At 39.5% G+C, this 24,554-nt stretch overlaps 1 protein-coding gene across 2 annotated transcripts in view; it reads right to left on the reverse strand.

The window, feature by feature from the left end:
• Positions 1–625: 625 nt before the first annotated feature.
• Positions 626–24,554, reverse strand: part of sf3b1 (splicing factor 3b, subunit 1) — a 55,679-nt gene continuing 31,750 nt past the window's right edge. For both annotated transcript variants that reach the window (XM_041200472.1, XM_041200473.1), the window contains 13 exons: positions 22,104–22,190; positions 21,719–21,989; positions 21,330–21,475; positions 20,631–20,777; positions 16,799–16,924; positions 8,444–8,665; positions 7,904–8,086; positions 7,668–7,779; positions 7,378–7,498; positions 6,912–7,043; positions 6,243–6,515; positions 3,903–4,119; positions 626–2,143 (listed from right to left, as the gene is read on the reverse strand). In XM_041200472.1, coding sequence (XP_041056406.1) covers positions 1,985–2,143; positions 3,903–4,119; positions 6,243–6,515; positions 6,912–7,043; positions 7,378–7,498; positions 7,668–7,779; positions 7,904–8,086; positions 8,444–8,665; positions 16,799–16,924; positions 20,631–20,777; positions 21,330–21,475; positions 21,719–21,989; positions 22,104–22,190 — 2,196 coding nt within the window. In that variant the 3' untranslated portion in view covers positions 626–1,984. The remainder of the gene's footprint in view (positions 2,144–3,902; positions 4,120–6,242; positions 6,516–6,911; positions 7,044–7,377; positions 7,499–7,667; positions 7,780–7,903; positions 8,087–8,443; positions 8,666–16,798; positions 16,925–20,630; positions 20,778–21,329; positions 21,476–21,718; positions 21,990–22,103; positions 22,191–24,554) is intronic.

Consider the following 24,554-nt stretch of genomic DNA (forward strand, 5'->3'; position numbering starts at 1 on the left):
ACTCCCAACAGTTGGGTTATTTCAATTTGAAGTTATATAGTACAGCAAAGAACAATTTTTTTAAAATCACAAGAATGATTCAATTGAAAATGTTACAAGTGGAGCCCTTCCCCCTCCCTCCAACAGCTCAGTAGGGGAATGCATCATGTACTCAGTCACCTTTACCAATTTAGACCTCCATTAAAGTAGTGGTGATAAAATGCTACAATTTGCCTCAATATTCCAACTAAATGGGTGAAGATAAAACAGTTAGGTTTCTCATTCCTGATGGAATTGCATATACATGAGCACCCGTTAAAAGCATTATTCAGCTCAACTGTGCTGTCCTTCACTATCACATATTGAGGTTCGTATAAAAATAAAAAGTTACTTGAGCAAAACAGACTCAGTCATGAGGGACTTCACATATACTATATATGAGGAAGATTAAAGGATTAGAACAAAAAATAGGGAGCAATTAGTTTTTGCCCATCTAGAATCACAGAGAACTGTGACATGAGAAAGTAAAAATGCATTAAATATTGATAAAAATCTGCAGATGTTTTTCAAAAAATGTTTATTCCCATATTCTCAACAAAAACCTCTACAATATTTGCACCAATAAAAAAGCACTAGGAAGCATCAATACAGAGAGACGTATTTATTAAAACACCAAGTTTACCTACACTAAATTTTTTAAACGAAACAGAAGGTACAAGCGTGCTAGTTGTGGATATCATATGTGAACCTGACCACATAACTAACGAGTGACGAGTTTATCATGTTGGCTAGATTCACAAGTTGTTGAATTTAGACGTCAAATTTCAATATGCCAGAGTGGGATCATGACATTAATCCTGAAATTTATACCGGGGTAGTGCTACTAGATGTAACCAAAGGATTTATAAATATTACACAGTAGAGAACGCAAAGTATTTACAACATAAGCTGGAGAGATTTAATGGCAGTGAAACAGTACTTCATGAATTTACCTCCATATACCTGGAAGAATTAGCCAACACAATGTCACTGCTAACAAGTTGTTACGAAAAATGTAGAGAAGATAATCCGAAAATACCTGGATCAAAGATAACCTTCGTGGAGCTTTTTATAGCTGGTAACCATTTGCTTTTCCACCTACTTTTTAGCTTCATGGGCAGGAACCACAGTGTAAGTCTCCTTATTGTTCTTAACAGTGGCAGTTTTCACAGAAGGCTTATCACATGGTTAGGACACTAACTCTCCACTGGGATAAACAGCCATTGAAAAGCTTGCAGCGACACGGATTTCAGAAAAGGATTAGTTCACTTATGGTTTTCAGCCTGTCAATTTGATTGCAGATGGTTTACTTCAGAGTAGGGATCTCTATTTTCCCCCGATTAGGACAGTGTTTGCACAATTAGTAATCTTACATATTTTCTGAAGATCTTTGTCACAAACTGTAGAAAAAGCTGTGCAAAGTGAACCATTATATTTTAGCAAAAGTAGAAAAGATGCATTTGGTCATGTAAAGAAAGTGGGGAAATGAAACCACCATACAAAAATTAAAGAAGATAATGTGATCCTTGCTTGAAAACCAGCTGATTTGAAACTTACTTAAAAAAAGCCTCAAAAATAACTTGAGAAATATAAACTGGACTTAGACTTTTTATGTTTATTTTTTGTTAGAAACAACCCCTTAACACAAGGAATTTAACCTAAATCTCAATAAAGACAAATTTAAATGAATTGTAAATTGAGCAATCATCATCCTGTTGGTCACTATAAGATTTAGTTACTTAACATCAAGAACAAGTAATGAGACAAGAAGACTAAGTCCCATTTAAAATAAAATTGTGCTACTAGCCCTATCCACTTACTACTTTACAATCTGCTCCAACAAGATGATAATATTTGTATTTCAAACTCTCATCACGTCACATCTGAAGCACAGCATAAGATTGGGGAATAACAATTCAGCAAAATAGCAGACAACAAAGACTATGCAGAGAATGTTAACCCCATTTTATAAGATGTAGTCAAGTTCATAGCGGACATGTGTATTCTTTTCATCATTGAAGATCCTTGGATAGTGTGCAATAAGGGCATCCTGCGAGCCTATGTAGATGGAGTTGTAGATCTTCCAGTACACGTCACGTACTTTCCTAGCAGGATGGAACAAGCCCTATCAACAAAGAAGGAAAACATTACAACTCTGCTGATGTACCAATAGGGATATTAGTACTGGGGAAACGTGTTTAAACACAAATACTTATTGCATTAGGGCTTATAAGATAATTATATTTTGGGGCTGCAGCTTTAAACTTAGAGTAAATGAAATGGTCAAGTGAACTGATCTGGAGTCTGCCTGACAGTAAGTCTGTGTGGTTTGATTGTTAGAGATCAAAGGAAGGCTTAGATTGTTTTACTGAGAATAACATGCAAGCTATTTACGCTTGAAGATGATGGCAGTAAGTAGTCTTTGAGAGTCCCATGAGTAGACTCCAACTCTCCCAAAGTCCTAGGAAGGTGTTGTTGGTATGGGGTTTTAAACAGTTGTACTGCAAGCCATCCATTTACTTCTAATATGAAAGGGAGCTGGGAACAAAGATAGCTAATTAGCATTTCTACCTCAATGCAAGGTTGTGTTTCATGTTGCTATGGGCAAGAGGGCAGGGGAAGCCACTTTTGATCAGGTTACAGACTTCCCTACAAATCAATGAATATCACAGTCAGACAGCAGAGATTCTGTGTGGTCAATAGAGAGAAAAGATTGCTTGACTTTGCGAACTACCACAGCCAGATGCTGGAGGGAGGAGCTCTCCAGACGAAGAGAGACATGGCAGCCTTTTATAAATTCTGAGAGATTTGTTTTGGCGTGGCCAGGGGAAAGAATCATCAGAGCAGGTTTTCCTGCTGGTAGTGGATTTTTAAAACTCTCTGAAAACTGAGGAATGTGTCTGGAGACAGTCACTTGAAGTTACTACTTGGTGAAGTGGGGATATAGGAACGCCGTAGAAGCTGGGAGCGACTGTGGACCGTTTGTTAAAAGGACTGTAATTCTGGAGAGATTGTGATGGCTGATGAGCATTAAAGGGGTACATTCCTCTCTGTGGTTTAAAGTATAAGTTGCCTACAAAAAGAAAAGTGTTTAGTCAATATTGTGTTTAGTCATTTGTTACAGTAAAAGTTTTAAAACATGAAACCTTGATGTTCTTTCAGTTATTAATTGGAAGTTCAAATTACTTTTTAAATGTTATTGGTCTCTATGGAGATTGTAACAGTTGTGAAATTTAAGGCAAGAAAACTTCTGGGAGTATACTTCCCTCTGCTCAATAATGCAAACATTTTCAATGCAACTACAAAGTGGATTTATTGTTTTTAAAAAGGAGAACTTGGTGTACTAGTGGATCAAATCAGATTGGGAGAGTGTTTGGTATAAACAATATTCAGTTCTTCAATTTATCACACTTTAGTTCCTTAAAATAGCTTTGCTTGTCTGAGGAAGGGACTGCCCAACAGTGAAAGGCTGAGTTAGTTAACCTGGATTGCTTTTATATGGTTTCCAATTTAATCTGACATTAGTTTCAAAACAAATAAATTTGTAACTTTCAGCCAAGATTGTAATGCTTCACAAAATATTAGGATGTGGATTTGCATCCAAGGCAAATTGTTAACCTTAGCTTTACTACTTTGAGGGGGCTGGGCAGTTCCCTAGAGAATGAGGGAAAAATTGGGGACCTTGGCTACTCTTGTGCACCTTCTTTGAAGTCACTTTTACAGGTTCTCTGGGGCAACCTAGGAGAAAGTTTGCACTCCGTGCTTTCAACAAGAGAAGCTGCAGGTCATTACATCAAGGTCATGGGAAAGCAGTAGGCGACAAGCATTTGCATGCAGAACAAATCTCATTCAAGTACAAGGTGAGAAGTAGTGTGTGAACTTGCCTGTAAACAATACTGTAGCATTCTGCAAGGACCTAATGCAACCCTTAAACCTTCCAATGCTCCCATAACTGCCTGAATAACATGTGGTGATGTCTCAAAAACATTGGGCCATACGTAGTTTAACAAGTGATTCAGTGCATCTTCACAGCCAAATCCATATACTCCCAGGGACATATGCTGCACAACTGCACTTGCTGTCTGTCTATGAACCAGGTCTCTACCGTAGGAAAAACAACAAATATTAATTGGTCATTAAAATTATTACATGTGCTTTAAGTTTCTTAGCTATGTATATTATAACAAAAACATTTAAAATTCATGCTTCAACATCTAAGATGCTATAAAAACATCTTCCACTAAAACTGTATTGAGGAGCATATGCTTGTTTGTAAGAAACCCCCATTTCCCATTAACAAGTTTGTTTGGGAGATGAAAGGAAAGAGAATTAACGAAATTGTTCAATTAGTTAGCCTTGTTAATTAAAAAGATTTTATGTCGATCTTCTCAACAAATAATGAAGAGGAAGGATTTGAAGATAGCAATGAAAGTTTAGTAGGGGAAGTTTGGGGCAGGGAGATCAGCTGAGGGACAGAAACCAATAGAGGTCAATAGATTGGGCCAATCTGTAAATGGGCAAGAATGTAGGTGGTGGAACTCTGCATGAGTTAAAGTTTAAGGAAGTTAGAACTCATGAAGCTTGCAAAGTTTCAGCCACAGCACGGTTGAGATGGATGATGCTTTGGAGATACCAACATTCTTTTTAATGAACGGTAGATGTGGCTCAGGGCAGAACATGGAGGTGGTGTATAAGATTAAACTTGAGTTGGAAAGGGGGTTAATCGGTAACTAAGGAAAAGAGTTACTGGCAAGGGTCTAAAAGGATGTCTGCAATCTTCTCAAAGTCAAACTCCAAGAAATATTGGATCATCCACAAATTGATGCAGACAGTCTGATAAGTACAGTAACTGGCACGTCATCAAAGGTGGTGGTGAAGAAGGAAAAATTGACATTATTTGTGCATATATAACATCTCTCCCCTTCACCAAGAAGGAACATATGGATGAGGAATAGAAGAGGGCCCCAAGGATGGAAACTTGCCACACAACCAAAGTAGTCTTGCAGGAACTGAGGAGAAACTGATGTACTAGCTACTCTGGGACAGTAGGATTGAAACTGAGATCACAGTGCCAGAGGAAGAGGATGTTACCTATTTAAAAAAAAAATTCTGAGGGTGTGGGCATCACTGGCTAGGCTAACATTCAGCATCCATCCCATCCTAATTATATTAAGGAGCACGAGGTGGGATCCTGCATCATGTGCAGGGAATGTCATTTATCAATTCTAGTTCCCGAGTGCTGCCTCAGCTAACTCAGCAGAGAAAGGCAAATGCATCGCATTGGAAACTTTTCAATAATGCCTTGATTTACTGAAGGAATTCCCATTCCTGTTCCAATTTAATACTCATCTCAGCTTGAAAGAACGAGTGAGCAAATGAGCTGGTTATTAGACTCACCAATAAAGGCACAACAGCCCAGATTGCTCCTCCTTTCGGAGTACTATCTTAGAAGAAATCAGAACTCTCTATGTAGGACACGACTATAGGGAGCATCAGTAAACTTTGCGCAGTACTGTACCTAGCCTGCGACATTCAATTTATTTAAGGCAGATTTCTGATAAACAAAGGATTCAAGGGTTGGGGGGGGGGCGCGCGCGCAGACAGCAAAGTGGAGTTGAGACACAACCAGATCAGCCATGATCCTAAAGAATGGCAGAGCAACCTTGAGAGGCTAAATGGCCTTCTCCTTTTCCTAAGTCCAACGTTCCTTTGTTTCCATGTCTCAATAGACTTGCATGCATTTTTAAATTTTAAGATGAACAGTACTTGTCGCTAAAACTTAACAGTATAGCCATTTATCTTTTTCATCAGTTTTCAAAACACAATATTTACTTGCATGTGTGTAACTATATTTTGCTATCAAATGTCTCATTTAACTGCTGAGTATGACACAGATGCCTATTCAATGTCTATGCTGCATGACTTTTAGGTGTTCATGTATAATACTGGAATATAATCCTTCCCTAGAATGTTAATTATTTTAAAATAACTTATATTACTTATTTAAATGGCTTTTAATAAGAAAGTTATTTTTACACATTTTGCATTTGTTAGCAAATTCAACTTCAAATGCAAAATGTGAGATCTATATTAGACTATAGATAACACAAGAAAACAAAATTAAGACCTCCATTCTGAATGAAGAGGTTTGCTCTATGTCTGAGTAACAGTGGTCACTGACTACTTGAATATCTGTCATTATCAGCATTCAAAACTGGACTCACCTGTCCATTAAAGCATCTTCAAGTAATGGTGTAACTGCATAAATATAATCCTTTCCCATTTCTCCAATGTACTCAAATAAGAATGAAAGAGATTTAAGCACACCATTCTGGACATTCAGTTCAGGAACTCTGTATTCATTCATCAAGGCAGGTAACACAGTGAATGGAGAGCATGTTTCTGCCACAATAGCAATAGCTACTGTGGTACAGACTCTGTTCTGGCGTTCTTGAACCTTCAGGTTATTTAATAGTGTGGCCAGTACATCATGTGGGCTGAAAGAAAGTTAAACAAGTTGAGAGATGCCACCTGAAAGGTGCTACTTATACAGATGGCAAATCATAGTCAAACAATACTAGAAATATCAACACCATTTCTGCAGATCATTACAGAAATCAAACACTTTCTTTCAAATACCAACATAAATCTATTTTAGTTACTGAATGATGCAACACAAGAAAAACAATATTAGGTCCTCTATAGTGAATCAGAGATTTGCTGCTGCACAGTGGCCTTGTATCACTCATTTCAGCTTTTACACAGTTGCATCTAGTAATCTTAATTTAAGTGAAACAAACAATAACTACTGTTGCATAGAAAAAGTCAACAAAAAAGAATGAGCAGAACCTTGTGCTCCACTGTTTGCCGTAACAAATTCAAATGTAACTTACCCAATAGCTTTTGCAATGTAGCCGAAAGTGTTTACTGTTGCCCTTCTGATGGCTTTTTTGTGTGCCTTCAAAAGTTCTAATAATTCAAAACAGATCCTCATCCATTCACGAGCAGATACATACTCTGCACCACTGAAGAAAAGACCCAGTGATGTTTAGAAACAGTGAATTGACATCACTATATAATTTCTGATCAGTATAAAAAAATTACAATCTCAAACCAGTTTGAATTGCATTTCTACACATTTCAACTTTTCAAGACACAACAGACCATAACTTGTTGGGATTTTCTTTTAAATTATTTAAGGTTACCTGGATATAAATTCCATTCTTATATTCTGGCATGCTCACATTTGGTCAGATAAGAACAGAAACAATGGTATGGTTTGACTCTTACACTTGACAAGACAAAAACATAACTATGCAGTTTACTATTATTTAGACAAGTTGTAATAATGCCAATTACCGATCTGCAATTCGTCCAACCAAGTCAATACAATTCTCCTGAACTTTCTCATGCCTGTTCTTCAGAATTGGAGTGAGGCGTGGAAGTAGATCCTTAATAGGTGGAGTCATCTTATGCATACCTGTATATCAAAATTGATGAAAAATATTTTGCAATGGACTTTTTAACTTCACCTATCTTCAGGAAAACAATTAAAAATTAATTTTAATTATCCAAAATGTTTTAGTTCTCCCTAAATAATATTTACCATTACATACTATAATGTATATTTACCAATGTAATATACATACCTATAACATTTACAATAGCTTTAAGTGCTCCCAAGATGCTACCCAGAACCTCGGGATACTCTTCACCAAGGTATTCATATAGCACAACACCCAAGTGGCCCATCAGTTTTTCCTACAAATAAAAATAACATATATTAATTCACATGATTTGGATTGGAAAAAGTCAAGATACAGCTGAAATGAAATTCACCGGAGTGGCTAGATAAGTCAAATATTACACTAAAAAGTTTAAATACCTCTTGACATGTCTTCATGACAACTGCAATTCGAGAGATTAGATCTGCAGCTTGCTGTCGCACTTTGGCTGATTTGTTGTTTAGACGCCACAACACTGTACCACAAATCTGGGGTAAATAGGGCTTCACTCGCTTACCTAATGCATTTACCACTGTACCAAAGCCATTCAACATTACAGAATCCTGGAAAAACACAAGGGTCATGAATACTAGGGCAAATGTAATAAAGGAAATAATACACAAAAAGACCTACGGACATATGAAATAGGAGCAGGACTGAGCCCCTTGAGCATGCTCCACCATTCAATAAGATCATGGTTGATCTTACTGAACCTATACAATTGTTCATTGAAAAAAAGTCCGACCAAAGTGAAAATGCATTCTAACGTTTGAAAAAGTTGTTGCAAAATCAAGTCAAACTGAGCAGAAATTAAACTTGTAGCCAGCATAATTGCATGGCTATTTGAAAGAAACAAGTTTTCCATTCAATCACTCAAAATGTGCAGAAAGTTGCAGTTTAATCTGATCATAGATGCACACCTCAGTAGTCTGCTCCTGGAAGGCATAGAGGATACCATCAATAAGCTGTTCTTCCAGTTTGTGGTCAATGTCGGCAGCTCCCAAGTTACCCATAATCTTTTCAATGGTTTCCATCACCATTTTTCTGTATTGCTCAGCTTCATCTTTTAAATCATCAACTATTCTAGAGATTATTTCAGCTGCTCCAACTTTGTTTGCAAGTTCCACTGTGGTGTCTACTAACTGTAAAGAAGAGAAATATCAACAATGTTATTGCATGTACCTTAAACATGATTGCTGTATTTAAATCCTTACCTGAACCGTCAACAGATGATCTTTAAAAGCTGATCACTGTCAGATCCTTTCCAGAATATATAAAAGAATGGATTAACAACTGAAAGGTTACCAAAAGTTTCCTCTCAACCTATATCTTCCCACAGCTTTCTGAAGCAATGAATCTTGCTCAGCTACAGTTGCACTGGCAATACCATTACAAGGCCAGTCTTCACATGTTAACCCAAACAATAAGTGTTAACATACTATTCCAAGCTCAATCCATGCCTCATCTGAGGCACAAACATACACAATCCCAAGAAATCATGGAAAAGCAATTCTGGCAGAATTTTACTCTCCTTTTCACAGGGGCATTGAGGCCACCAAGCAGTATTTCTACAGTGATCAGTTGACTCAGTCTTTTAACCGCTATGATTGACTTCTTACAATCAAATTATTGTTGAATGCAAGGTATAAAATACTGCTGAAAATAGTGTGCATATTTAATAATTTAATAACATGATAATAGATAAAATAATGGGATTTAAAGTAGACAAATTTCCAGGACCTGGTGATTTCCATCCTTGGGTACTAAGAGACAAAGATAGGGAAATTGCAGCCATTACTTTTCAATGCTCTTGATTCAGGATGCGTGCCTTTTGAAGTGGAAAAACTGTAAATGTCACTTCATTATTTAAGAGCAATAGGAGAGAGAAATCAGGTTATTTCAACTTTAATACTTGAACAAGTATGAGCTAATCAAAGAGTTGGCATGGATCAGTGAACAGTAGGTCATGTCTGACTAATCCTGTTGAATTTTCTGAGGTCACAAACATGCTGGACAGAAAAACATCTGTGAATCTTGTCTATATGGACTGCCAATGTCATTTGATAAGGTTCTGCGTAAGAGATTATAAGTGGGAGATCTTTTTGAAGTGACACTAAATTATGAAGCACAGCAAGATTTGTAAATGGGAGCAAGGAGTGACAAAAGGATCCGTCAAATTAAGTTTGTGGTCAAAATTGTGGCAGGTGATTTCACTGTAAGGAAATGTGAGGATATCCACTCTGGATCCAAGAAAATCATGGGTAAAGTTTTTAGCTCAGCGAGCGGGCATGTGCCCAACCCAGCCGAGCATAAAATGACACGGGTTGATGTCAGGCGTGACATCATTGTGCACTTGCGTGATATTTTGGTGAGCCAGAGTCGGTAGCACGCCCGCTGACAATTAAAAAGCCTATTAAGGCCATTAGAAAGGTATTAAAATTAATTTATCGCTGCCTATCCAACCTTATGGTTAGCGGGCAGGCGAAAAGGCCAAGCAGCCTTTGCACATTTTTGGAAACCTCATCCACGGGCAGGATGAGATGTCCAAAAGCAAAAAAAAAAAAATCAAATAAAATCTTTATTTTTTTCATTAATAACATGTCTCTACTCATGTGCCAGAGTCACATGAGGGGACGTTTCATTACATTTTTATTTTTTTAATTATATTTTTTCACATATCTTCATCTCCCTGAGGCAGCTCTCTGCCCCAGGAACCATAAAACATAAGAGCAGAAATTAGGCCATTCGGCCCATCGAGTCTGCTCCACCATTCAATCATGGCTGATAAGATTCTCAATCCCATTCTCCCGCCTTCTCCCCGTAACCTTGGATCCCCTTACCAAACAAGAACCTATCTATCTCAGTCTTAAATACACTCAATGACCTGGCCTCCACAGCATTCTGTGACAATGAATTCCATAGATTCACCACTCTCTGGCTAAAGAAGTTTCTCCTCATCTGTTCTAAAAGGTCTTCCCTTTACTCTGAGGCTGTGCCCTCGGGTCCTAGTCTCTCCTACTAGTGGAAACATCTTCCCCATGTCCACTCTATCCAGGCCTTTCAGTATTCTGTAACTTTCAATCAGATCCCCCCTCATCCTCCTAAACTCCATCGAGTATAGACCCAGAGTCCTCAAACGTTCCTCATATGTTAAGCCTTTCATTCCTGGGATCGTTCTCGTGAACCTCCTCTGGACCCTCTCCAGGGCCAGAACATCCTTCCTGAGATGCCAACATTGCATGTGCCTTCCTAACTACTGACTCAACCCTCAAGTTAACCTTAAGAGAATCCTGGACTAGGACTCCCAAGTCCCTTTGCACTCCAGATTTCTGAATTCTCTCCCCTTGTAGAAAATAGTCTATGCCTCTATTCTTCCTACCAAAGTGCATGACCTCACACTTCCCCACGTTGTATTCCATCTGCCACTTCTTTGCCTATTCTCCTAACCTGTCCAAATCCTCTCCAATACTACCTGTCTCTCAGCCTGTGTATCATCTGCAAACTTAGCCAGGGTGCCCTCAGTTCCTTCATCTAGATCATTAATGTATAAAGTGAAAAGTTGTGGTCCCAACACTGACCCCTGCGGAACTCCACTAGTCACCCGCCGCCATGCTGAGAAGGACCCCTTTATCCCCACTCTCTGCCTCCTGCCAGACAGCCAATCTTCTATCCATGCTAGTACCTTACCTCTAACATCATGGGCTGTTATCTTACTGAGCAGCCTCCTGTGCGGCACCTTGTCAAAGGCCTCTGGAGGTCCAAGTAGATAACATCCATTGGCTCTTCTTTGTCTAACCTACTCGTTACCTCCTCAAAGAATTCTAACAGATTTGTCAGGCATGACCTCCCCTTGATGAAACCATGCTGACTTTGCCCCATTTTACCATGCACTTCCAAGTATTCTGAAATCTCGTCCTTAACAATGGACTCTAAAATCTTACCAACGACTGAGGTCAGGCTAATCGGCCTGTAATTTCCCATCTTTTGCCTCACTCCCTTCTTAAACAGGGGGTTACATTATCGATTTTCCAGTCCTCTGGGACCCTCCCTGACTCCAGTGATTCCTGCAAGATCACCATGAACGCCTCCACTATCTCTTCAGCTATCTCCTTCAGAACTCTGGGGTGTAATCCATCTGGTCCAGCTGATTTATCCACCTTCAGACCTTTCAGTTTTCCTAGCACCTTCTCCTTGGTAATGGCCACCATATTCACCTCTGCCCCCGCTGACTCTCTTGAACATTGGGGATGTTATTTGTGTCTTCCACCGTGAAGACTGATGCAAAGTACTTATTCAGTTCCTCCGCCATTTCTTTGTTCCCCACTACAATCTCCCCAGCGTTATTTTCCAGCGGCCCCAATGTCCACTTTTGCCTCTCTCTTACCCTTTATATATCTAAAAAACTCTTGCAATCTTCTTTTATATTACTGGCTAGTTTACCCTCACATTTAATCTTCTCCCTCCTTATTTCTTTTTTAGTTGTCCTCTGTTGATCTTCGTAGGCTTCCGAATCCCCTGGTTTCCTACTGCCCTTCGCCGTATTATATGCTTTCTCTTTAACTTTTATGCTGTCCCTGACTTCCCTTGTCAGCCATGGTTGCCTGGTCCTCTCTTTAGTATGCTTCTTCTTCCTAGGGATGAATTTTTGCTGTGTCTCCCAAATTACTCCCAGAAACTCCTGCCATTGCTGTTCCATTGTCTTTCCTGCTAGGCTCATCTCCCAGTCAATTCTGGCCAACTCCTCCCTCATGCCTCTGTAATTGTCTTTATTCAACTGTAATGCCGTTACATCTGATTCCAGCTTTTTCCTCTCAAATTGCAGGGTAAATTCTATCATATTATGGTCACTTCCTCCTAAGGGTTTCTTCACCTTAAGCTCCCTTATCAAATCTGCCTCATTACACATCACTAAATCTAGAATTGCCTGTTCCCTAATGGACTCCACCACAAGCTGCTCCAAAAAGCCATCTCGTAGACATTCCACAAATTCCTTTTCTTGGGATCCACTACCAACCTGATTTTCCCAGTCTACATGCATATTGAAATCCCCCATGATCACTGTAACCTTGCCTTTCTTACACGCCTTTTCTATCTCCTGCTGTATCTTGTGCCCCACATCCTGACTACTGTTCAGAGGCCTGTACATAAATCCCATTATGGTTTTTTAAACTTTGCGGTTCCTCAACTCTACCCACACAGATTCTACATCATCTGACCCTACGTCATTTCTTGCTATCGATTTAATTTCATTTCTTACTAACAAAGCAACCCCACCCCCTCTGCCAACCTGCCTATCTTTTTGATAGGATGTATATCCTTGGATATTTAGCTGCCAGTCCTAATCCCCTTGCAGCCATGTCTCCGTGATGCCCACCACATCATACCTGCCAATTTCAATCTGTGCCACAAGAATTCTGCCCCATGAGTATTTTCTAAATTATGAGAGCCTAGGAGGAACTGAGGAAAAATAAAGTGGTTTGAATGTCCATGTACTCAAAATAGCCAAAAGTTAGTGAATAGGTGCCAAAGGTTATCGAAAATGCAAATGAAACATTAGTCTTCATCTCAAAGGGTCTGAAATGCAAAGAAGAGGAAATAGTTCTTCGATTCAGGATGCGTCAGGACCCATCCGGAGTACCACATTCACATTTGGGCATTGCGCCTCAGTAAGTTATTTTGGCCAGGAGGGATTACAGCCCAGATGCACTAGCATTACACCAGGGCTTAAAGAGTCAAATTATGAAGATAGAGAATACAAGCCAAGTTTATGCAACCTAACAGTTGAAGGGCAATCTAATTGAGCTGTTCAAAATAATAAGAATGTTCAAAAGAATTAATAAACTATTTCCTCTGATGGATGAAATCTAGAACTTGGGGGCACAATCTCAGAATTGGAGCTAGAGACATTTATCTTACTAAATAGTGGAGCAGGCTCTACTCCTGCTCCTAATTCCTATGTTCTTCTTTAGCAGTGCAATCAGGAAGCATTTTCTTCAAAGAAAAGGTCATGGAAATCAAATTTCCTACCCACTGAAGGCTGTAAATGGTGAGTCAACTAAAATTTTCAAAATTGTGATCAATTTTTAAAAAATTAGGCCAGGGTATCATGGGATATGGATCAAATGACAGTTCAACCAGCTTCTAATCAAATCAACACAGAATTTGGTGGTTACGAATAAAGGCTTGTTTTTAATTTCCATTTCCCCTCTTATTGTGTGTTGCAATCCACACATTTATCACCCAGGAAAGTACGCCAGACTTCTGGCAACAAATTCTGGCCCAGTTACAATGGGCCGAACCTTCCGAGAAGTGGCAAGCGCTGTCGGATTGCCACTCTGTTCTATTTTTTTCTGCACAGTACCAGAGCTTCGCATTTCTGGCCTGGACTTCGAACCAGGCCTTTTGAAAAATGCAGAGCATGCCTGTATGGGAATCCTCCTTTGTGGTGCAGGATCTTAAGGAGAAACCAAGCCACGCTCCCTTTTTACAGCACTAGCTATACTTTGTAAGTCTTCATTCATGAACACACTGAAAAGCAGGGGTGGGGTGCGGGGGACAGTTCTATTCTTGCCCAGGAGTTAGAACAGTTTTTTTTCCTGTCTAAAATTTCCTGGGTATCTATTCAGGTAACTAAGCCAACACTAAACCAGTGTTGGAGACCTCTTCGGAGGGTCTGGGAGAGCTGGATAATTGCCCGTTAAGTTGAAATTTCCTGAGCAATTCCCATGGAATCCTTGCGCTGGGACTTAACGGGTCACCTAGTGCATCATCCAGGGACATCCGGTCTCTGACCATCTGGAGACCAGAAGATCTGGGTCAATGTTTTTTTGTGACTTAAAGACTACATGGCAGTATCACAATTCTACCTCCCAGAAATTAAGTGCTATGAAGTATTCAATCTAATAGGTCAGAGTGACTTTCTGGTCAAGACTTTTAGATTATTACTGGACCAGCATTTTTACTTCCTTCTCATTTATGTCCTTCCCATGTGCTGCCTCTTTGCTGAAGTACAGTTCCACGGTCCTATAGTACTTCACTAGAATAGCTATAATAGCATGTGTTTGCAAGCTACTTGAGGACAGGCAGCATCACAGCCAAGCCGCCATTTATTTGTACACAAGTATTTCAAACAGGGAATTGTTGCATCGTAATGGGGGATCGGATCCCTCCAGCTTATTTTTTTCCCCAACCCATTTTAACACCTCTGCTGCTGCCTAGACTCTTCAGCAGATCACCACACAGCAAGATTTGTACCCGGGGCCTTACTAGTCCATGTGGTCCAGCTCATCATAATTGACTGAAATGACCTATTTAAAGGGATCAATATTTGTTTTCCCATTTAGAACAAGTGGTGCTGACTTTGATAGCTAGCAATTCTACTTACCCACCTCCACTGGAAACGCTTGGAATTACACAGAATATGTAGTGGGAACAAGCTGGTCAACCCAACCAGTTCATGCTGGTATTTATGCTTCACTTAAACCTCCTCCCATTTTCCTCATCTAACTCAAGCATAAACCTTATTCTGTCCTCATTTATTTAAATAGCTTCCCCTTAGATGCTTCAACTACTGCTATCAAAGTTCCACATCCTTACCAATTTCTGGGTGGAGATATTTCTTCCAAATTCCCTATTTGATTTTTTGGTGACTATCTTACATTGCTGACCTCTGGTTTTGCTCTTCCCCAAAAGTAGGAACACACTCTGTGTCTACTCTAGAAAAAGCTGTCAAAATTTTGAAGACCCCAGTCTGTTTTCAAGGGGAGAAATTCAGCCTGTTCATCCTTTCCCGTTCTGGTATCATACTTTTTTCGCACTCTCTCTAGTGCCTCTAAGTGACCAGGACTGCACATAGTTCCAAGTGTGACCCAACCAAGGTTCAACACAAATTCCACTTCTCCACATTTCAATTCTATTTCTCTAGAAATAAACTCTGGTACTTGTTTTGCTTTTTTGCCTTATTGGCCTGCATCATAACTCGCAGTGATCTGTGACTGAACTCTCAGAACTCTTGATTTTCAAGCACATTAAGATTTTTATTTTCCAAATAAACCAAAAAATAATGCCTCACACTTATCTATGTTGAAATTCATTTGCCAACTCTATGTCCATTCTGTAAGTTTTATTAATACCTTCTTGTAATTTGTTGCAGCACTCCTCAGTATTGATTACTCACCCCAAATTTGGTGTCATCCACAAACATAGAAATTGTTTTTGATTTCAAAGTCAAGTAGTTAATATAAATTTTGAACAGTGGTCCCAGTACTGATTCCTGTGGGACCCCACTTTGCACCTTCTACTACTGAATAAGCTACCCTTTAGCCCTACTCTTTGATTTGTTTTGTAGCCAGCTGCATGCTCCGACCTCATTCATTGGTCTATTATGTGGCACCTTTATCAAAGGCCTTCCAGAAATCTAGATAAATTACTTCCAATTACCCTTGTCTACTCCCTCTCTCTGTTATCTCTTCAAAGAATTCAATGTCAGTCAAGCAACACCACCTCTTTTGAAATCATGCTTACTATTAATTATTGTATTTTATGTGTCTCAATTTTTTTTTATTTTCTCTTTTGTCAGGGATTCCTACCATTGATATTATACTGACTGGACTATAGTTCCCTGGACATATTCTATTTCTCTTCTTAAACACAGGTATAATGTTTGCTATCTGCTAGTCCTCTGACACTGCAACTTTTTCTAAGGAATTATTAAATACGTGTAATTGTGCCTTAACTATCTCTTAGCTAGATTATTTTACAATTTGTGGATGCAATTCATCTGGACCTGGTAACATCGTCTTTTGAGTTGATTAATTTAATATTTCTCCTCTTTTCATTTTAAAAGTGGTTATATCATTTTTGTTATTTCTGAAGCTACGTCTAGCTGAGCCATCTCCCTACTGAAGCAAAAATAATTATTTCATATTTCTGCCATTTTGCTATCATGGCCTGTGATTTTATCCTGTCCATCCTTTTGTGGCCCAACTTCCTATTTATATGCTTGTTTTTATCATACTTTACTACTTGTATTATACTCCTTGATAATTTAATTTCATAGATCCTCATTGCCTTCCTAACTATTTATTTGACTTTTCTCCTAATCTCTTTGTATTCTCCCTTGTCACACTTTCGCCTGCTGTCCTTACATTTAATTTTTCCCTTAGGTCTTTATTCATCCATGGTGTCTTGTTCATGTTTAGTTTGGTATGTTTTTTGTTGAATATATTTTCCTGGACTCTGCTGAATACCTGTACCAAAACAAAAATTTCTCTTACCTGTCTATAGTTCCTTCTGTCCAAAGCCATTCGATGTTGCCAAAAGTGCTTGAAGAATGGAGGAAGGATTTCAGTTTTGATATAGTTGGCTTCCACACCATCTGTGCCACAGCACTGTTTCACCACCTACAAATAATGTGTACAAGTTATTACCGGAAGTCACCGTAGTTCTTGACAACTGGTTTAACTAATAAGTTAATAGACTTAAACCCGTTTTACAGAGAAACATTAAATTTGATACTCTATGGGTTGAAATAAATAATGAGGATATATCATGTGCGATATAAAAAGGTCTTGACCATGTATAGTTACAACAATAACACTGACTAACTACAGTGGTAGGCAGCATATAAAAAATATAGTTATTCAGAGCAAAGACAGTATTAGCAGTTAAGAATGCTGAACTTATGTTTTCAAAACAGTAAAAGTATATTCGCCTCACTTGGCTGTACAATTGTGCAAATTTAAATTACACCAAAAGGGAATTTGATTCTTTTGTCTATCTCTAACCAAAAAAAAGTATGCCCCAAAACTAATATAAATTCAGGTACTGAGAAACCTATTTCACCCAAATGTACAAATACAATTCAGGACATCTCATGAAATAGCATTCTCACAGAATCATATCCCACAGAAAGAAGCCATTCAGCCCATCATACTTGTACTAATTATTTGAAAGAGGTATCCAATTAGACCCAACACCCCAGCTTTTCCCTATTGCATAAGAAATGTTTCCTCTTCAAATATCTATCCAATTTTCTTTAATAGTTACAACTGAATCTGCTGCTTTCAGGTAATTCATTCCAGATCATAACAACTTGCAGCGTAAAATTAGGTTTCTTCCCCAGCCACCTTCTGGAAGTGGCAAGCGGAAGATCCATCTTGGCCTACTACGAAGGTCCCCATCGTCACAGAAACCGGTCTTCGGCCAATTTAAATTACTCCATATGATAAAAAACACTGGGTACAGCAAAGGCAACAGGCCCTGATAACATCCCGGCTATAGTGTTTAAAACATATGTTCCAGGACTAGCCGCACTTTATGCCAAGCTGTTCCACTACAGCTTCCATACTGGCATCTGCCCAATAAAGTTGAAAATGGCCCAGGTATGTCCTTTCCACAAAAAGCAGGATAAATCCAATTCAGCCAATTACCACTCCATCAATCTACTCTCAATCATCAGCCAAGTGATGAAAGGGGTCACTGACAGTGCTACATTTACTCATAATTAGCCTGCTCACTGATGCTCAATTTGGGTTCTCAGAATTTCACAGCTCCAAACCCCACTACAGCCTTGGTCCAAATGTGGACAAAAGAGCTGATTTCCAGAGATGAGTGTGTCTGCCTGCCCTTGACACCAAGGCAGCAGCTGACCTAATGTGGCTTTAAGGAGTCCTTGTAAAATTGAAGTTATTGGGAATCGGGGAAAACTCTCCATTGGCTGGAGTTATATCGAGCACCAAGGAAGAAGGGTGTGGTTGTTGCAGGTCAATCATTTCAGCTCCATTACATCACTGCAGGTGTTCCTCAGGTTATGGCCTATGTCCATCAGTGACTTCCCCTCCATCACAAGGTCAGAAGTGGGGATATTCCTTGCTGATTGCTCAGTGTTCAGTTCCATTTGCAACTTAATAAAGAAAACCTTGTATTTATACAGTATATTTCATAATCATAGGACGTTCCAAATGCTTTAGTCAATTTAGTACTTTTGAAGTGTAGCCACTGTTGAATTGTAGGAAACACAGCAACCAATTTGCACACAGCAAACTCCCAGAAACAGCAAAGTGATAATCACCAGATAATCTGTTATTATGATGCGATTGAGGGCTGAATATTGGCCAGGACCACCAGGGAAAACACCCTTGCTCTTCTTTGAAATAATGTAATGGGATCTTTTACATCTACCTGAACATGCAGGTGGGGCCTTGAGTTAAAATCTCATCGGCTCTCAGTACTGCACTAGAGTGACAGCCTTGTCTTTTGTGCTCAAACTCTGGAGTGGGACTTGAACCCAGAACCTTGTTACTCAGAGGCTAGAGTGCTACCAATGAGCCACATCTGACAGCTTTGTTAAGAAGGTAGCCCATGCCCGCATGTGGCAAAATCTGGACAACATCCAGGCTTGGGCTGATAAGCGGCAAGTAACATTCAAACCACACAAGTACTGGGCAATGAATACTCCGAACAAGAGATAATGTAACCACCACCCCTTGACATTCACTAACATTATCATTGCCAAATATCCCACCACTAATTTCCTGGGGCTCACCATTGACCAGAAACGTACCTGGACAAGCCACATTATTATTGTGATTACAAGAAGCAGGGAATTCTGCAATGAATGACTCACCACCTCACTCCCCAGATCCCTTCCATAAACAACAAGATATAGTTAGGAGTGTGGTGGAATATGATTGCCTGGATGGGTGCAGCTCCATCACACTCAGAAAGCTCAACCTGATCCAGGATGGAGCAACTGGCTTGACTGGCAGCTCATCCACCACCTTAAACATTCCCTCCCTCCACTACCAGCACATCATGGCTACATTGTGTACAATTTGCAAGATGCACTGCAGCAACTTGTTAAAGGTTTCTTTGACAGAATCCCAAAACCCCAACCTCTACTACTCAGAAGAACACACACAGCAGGAGGAAGACGGTGATGTAATGGTAATGTCGCTGGGACCAGAGGCCCACGTTAATGTTCTGGGGACACGGGCTCAAATCCCACCAGAGCAGCCAATGGAATTTGTATTCAAGTAATAAATCCGGAGTATAAAGCTAGTCTCAGTAATGGTGACCATGACAACTAACATTGATTGTTTTAAAAACCGAACTGGTTCACTAATTCCCTTTAGTGGATGAAATCTAACATCCCTCACCTGGTCTGGCCTACATGGGACTCCAGACCCACAGCAATGTGGCTGACTCTTAACTGCCGTCTGCGATGACCCATCAAGCCGCTCAGTTCAAAGGCAATTAGGCTCAGGCACCTTACCAGTGGCACCAAAATCCCATGAAAGAATAAAAATGGGGTATGGGAACAGCACTGCGTTCAAATTACACTTGGAAATAAATTGCCTTTCCTCAGTGACTCAGTTGGTAGCACTTGTGCTTCTTAGAAGGTTGCAGGTTCAAGTTCCCTCTCTAGGATTTGAGCAAAAAAATCAAGGCTGACACTCCAGTGCAATCCTGAGGCAGTTGGAGGTGCTGTCTTTCAGATGAGATGTTCAACTGAGGCCCCACCTGGCCCCCTCAGGTGGATGTAAAAGATCTTACTGCACTATTTCGAAGAAGAGTAGTGGAGTTATCCATGGCTTTGTGGCTAATAATTATACTTCAATCAACACCACATAAACTGTGTGCAAATTAGCTGCCACATTTTCTACAAGTGCCTACACTTTAAAAGTACTTAATTGGCTGTAAAGCACCATGGGACATCCTGTGGTTATGAAAGGTGCCATATAAATGTAGGTCTTTCTTCATCATCACTAGGTCAAAATTGTGGAACACCAAACTTGACAGCACTGTGGGAGCGCCTTCACCACATGGACTGCAGTGGGTCAAGAAGGCAGCTCACCACCTTCTCAAAAGCAATTAGGCTTGGGCAATAAATGCTGACCTTGCCAGAGGCACCCAATCCAAAAAAAATTACATTTCATGGGACAATGAATTTCAAAGAATCACATCCAGGGGCTGAAAACTAAGAAATTAAACTACAGAAGGAAAGCCTAGAACAGCATTAGTTTTCTTGAGTATCTACAATCATACTGAAAGTTGTTAGTGAGCACATTCAAAAAAATATCCTCAATCTGATTATTACAAACTTGCCTTGAGCACAATCTTTTTCATTTCTTCATCAGGAGACTGAAACTCTCGGATAAGGATCAACATCACTTCGCGAGTATAGTAGTTAGCATATTCAGCATCCATGAGAGGAATAAGGTATCCAATAGCCTTTAAAAAGGCAGCTAGACCCTAGAACAGACAATAGTCATATTAGATGGTTAGAAATTGATGTGGAAGCATTGATGCAAATCTCTTCTAATCACAAAATTGAGAAATTCTAATTTTTACTTGGTAACGTTGCCTTTGGTGGCTTTGCTACTGGGGAAAGCATGTTGCAAAGGTTCTCTATGTGGAACGAGGAGTGTATGATAAGGTTAACAAATCCCAATGGCTACATCAATGAAGAGATTTCTGATGCATGCTGCTTCATTGCATGAAATGGGGAAGATCTCAAAAATCTTCAAATTCAATGCTTAAATTTTGCATCTGGACACATTAATATAGCTTTATCTTAATAAAGAGATAAACACATCTCTTGTTTCGCATCATGAGAAATCAATCACAGGTACTAAAAATATAAATCAAAAAAGGTTGACTGCTTTAAGTTCTTTGGTGGTAGATAACTTTCACTTGCATACAATTATTCCATTGAATATTGGTTATCATATAGCAACATCTGTTCATTGTCAACAGTTAAAAACACAATGAGTTGTAAAATTATGCTCATGAAGACAATCTTACTTTGCCTCTGTGTTGACGAATACCCTTCCACAATGGTTTCAGAACAGAGTCAAATGATTCAATACCATATGGGGTTGCAGCTTCAGCCAAGGCAGCAATAGCCAGAGCACTAATGGTCCGAACCTTCTGCTGTTCATCAACCAAACCTATGAAAAAAGGAGCAATTCATAAGATCAACTTACACAACCTTTTAACTTATGACATACTCAACTAAAGTCTCCACTTAAAACCATAAAAAATATAGTTTGCAGTGTAGATTGTATGTAGAAATTTATAAATTTCAAATCAGATTATTTACTTAAAGTACAGATTACTAAATGGCTTCTCAAAAGTTATTATTGTCAGATCAGATAAATTTGTAGACCTTTTCTTACTTCATCAATACATACCATGTTCAATAATTTCAACCAAGCTCCTCAGATGAGGCAAGATGGCACAACCCATAAGGATGGCAATCTGCTGCACAATTTTGATTCCTGTATGCCGAGCCTGCCACGATTTCTTGCTCTTACACACGGCTTTAAGGAAGGGCAACAGTGATGGGATACCCAGAGCAGATGCAACAACAGCAAAAGCTCTAGCTGTTGTGTTACGCACATACTCATCCATGTTATCAATGTCAGGACGCATCGTGGAAATCATTGTGGCAAGACCAGCAGCCTAAAAATACACAGAACAGAAGGAAAAACACATTAGGCCAACAGACAAGCAGATCAATTCTTTTGAGAATTGGATACCGGATTCAACAGAAATTGTAAGTGACTCCATACATACCTTTGCCAAATTAGAGATGATTTCTCTGCCTTCCACTCTGGCATAATAGTCCTCATCAATCAGCAATGGCTCAATAACCACAAGAATCTGTAAAAATATGTCAACTCATCTTTATTAATAAATAAAGCAATTATATTGAAGTAGCGCATACTCTTCACTGCCACTCAATAGCCAGATTAGAAAGAGCTCATGACCACATGACCAATAATTCGATGAGACAGCACATTAAAGGATCCTATTATATGACTGTTATCTTTGCCCCTCCCTTGCAGGACCACAAAAAATTTAGTAATTAAGAGTTCAGGAAATAAAATGCTGTATGCCAGGTGTACAAAGATCATAAACAGCTCTTGTACTTTTCTCACTTCCAAACACAAAGTCCTAGAATCCAACAGTTCTTTTCAAAAGCAATAAATTCACCCATCCCCTCAACACCAATTTTCTTGCCTGTACATTGGCAGCATTGATTCATGCTTACATGGTCACACAAAAGGCACCAGCAGGCCTTTGATATCTCAACCATGTAGCCAATCTTTTTACATGTTAGAAGGCAATCAGACAAGCTCCATTCTGTCTTCATCCAATATCCACACAAATGCATTCTCCAGTGATCATTTCAAAACTATTTAACACCTGTAACTTAATTTCCCCAGTTCCTATCTCAGGGACATTGAGGTTAACTGTTCCCTCCCAGTTTCCTTTCTGGCTGATATCTGGAACTTCAGCACAAAGTACAGATCAAAACGATGATCCTTTTGGTCCAGGTGACACAACTTAATATTTGGAAAGTGTATTTGGTAAATGAGCCACCAAGAACTTAAAAAAATTATTTGAAATTTGCATTTTTGAATACAGAGCAAAATCATTGCAAAGAATACAACAGGGTGATACTGCAGTCTAATTATGTAACTTAATCAATTTGGTTTCCTCCTTTGCGCAAAGGTCTTAAAATAGAACAATTCAGTTTTAAGATTTAAGTCTATCTATCATTACCAAGATCCCCACCAACAATCAGAAGGGAGAGGGAGGAAGAAAGTGCGAGAGAGACCCTGATCATTAACCAGCTGTAACACATCCAAAGCTACAAGAACAAGATAGATGCTTGGTACTCTGTACCATTTGGCTCACCTCCTGATTGCTCAAAGCCTCTCCGTGATTGAGAAAACAATGGTCAGGAGTAGGATGGAATACCTACTGCTTGCCAAGTGCAGTTGCAATAAACAAGAAACTCTGCAGGTTCTGCAATGCTCGGTACTAGGTCTCTTGCTTTTTGTGATGTTTATCAAACATTTGGACTTGAATGCAAGGAGTCTGATTAAGCAGTTTGCAGACAGTACAAAAATTGGCCGTGCGGTTGATAATGAAGAAAGATGTAGATGGCAAGAAGATATCAAAGGACTACTCAGACAGGCAGAACAGTGGCAATCTGGAGAAGTGTGAGGTAATGCATTTGGAGAAGGGTAACAAGGCAAGGAAATGCACAATAAATGGTAGGATACTGAGAAGTATAGAGAAACAGAGGGACCTTGGAATGCACGTCCACAGATTCCTGAAGGTGACTGGACAAGTAAATAAGGTGGTTAAGGCGGCATACAGATACTTGCCTTTATTGTCCAAGGCATGGAATATAAAAGCTGGGAGGTTTTGCTGGAACTGGATAAAACACTGGTTAGGCCATAGCGTTCAGGTCTGGTCACCACGCTATAGCAAAGACGTGATTGCACTGGAGAGGGTGCAAAGAAGATTTATGAGAGGGCTGCCTGGATTGGAGAATTTTATTTAGGAGGTAAGATCGGATAAGCTAGGGTTGTTTCCTTGGAACAGAGAGGACTACAGGGAGACCTAACTGAAATGTATAAAATTAAGAGGAGTCTAGATACAATGGATAGGAAAGCCCTACTCCCCTTGGTTGAGGGGTCCATAACCAGGTGACAGATTTAGGGTAGTGGGTTAAAGGGGATTTGAGGGGAATGTTTTCACCCAGAGGGTAGTGGAACTCACTGCCTGAAAGGGTGGTAGAGGCAGAAACCCTCATAACATTTGAAAACTTCTTGGGTATGCACCTGAAGTGCTGCCACCTATAAGGCTACAGACCAAGAGCTGGAAAGTGGGATTGGGCTGGATGGCTACACGTTAGCTAGCACAGACATAATGGCCCTAACAGCCTCCTTCTGTGCTGTAAATTTTTATGATTACACGATACCTAAGAAATGGCTCAGTAGTGCCTTGTCACAATGGGTTCAGCATTGCTGCAACTATGACTTAACTGTGTGCTATCCACAGGATGCACTGCAGCAACTCACTAAGCTTACAATGACAGCACGTGCCAGTTTTACAACTCCTATCACTGAAAAAGACAAGAGCAGTAATGTCATTGGAACATAACCACCTCCAATTTACTTATGATCCCAATAGAATATTTATCACTGTCTCTTCAGTGTTGGGCAAATT

The sequence above is a fragment of the Carcharodon carcharias genome, chromosome 12, assembly GCF_017639515.1.
Source record: "Carcharodon carcharias isolate sCarCar2 chromosome 12, sCarCar2.pri, whole genome shotgun sequence".
Lineage (NCBI taxonomy): Eukaryota > Metazoa > Chordata > Chondrichthyes > Lamniformes > Lamnidae > Carcharodon > Carcharodon carcharias.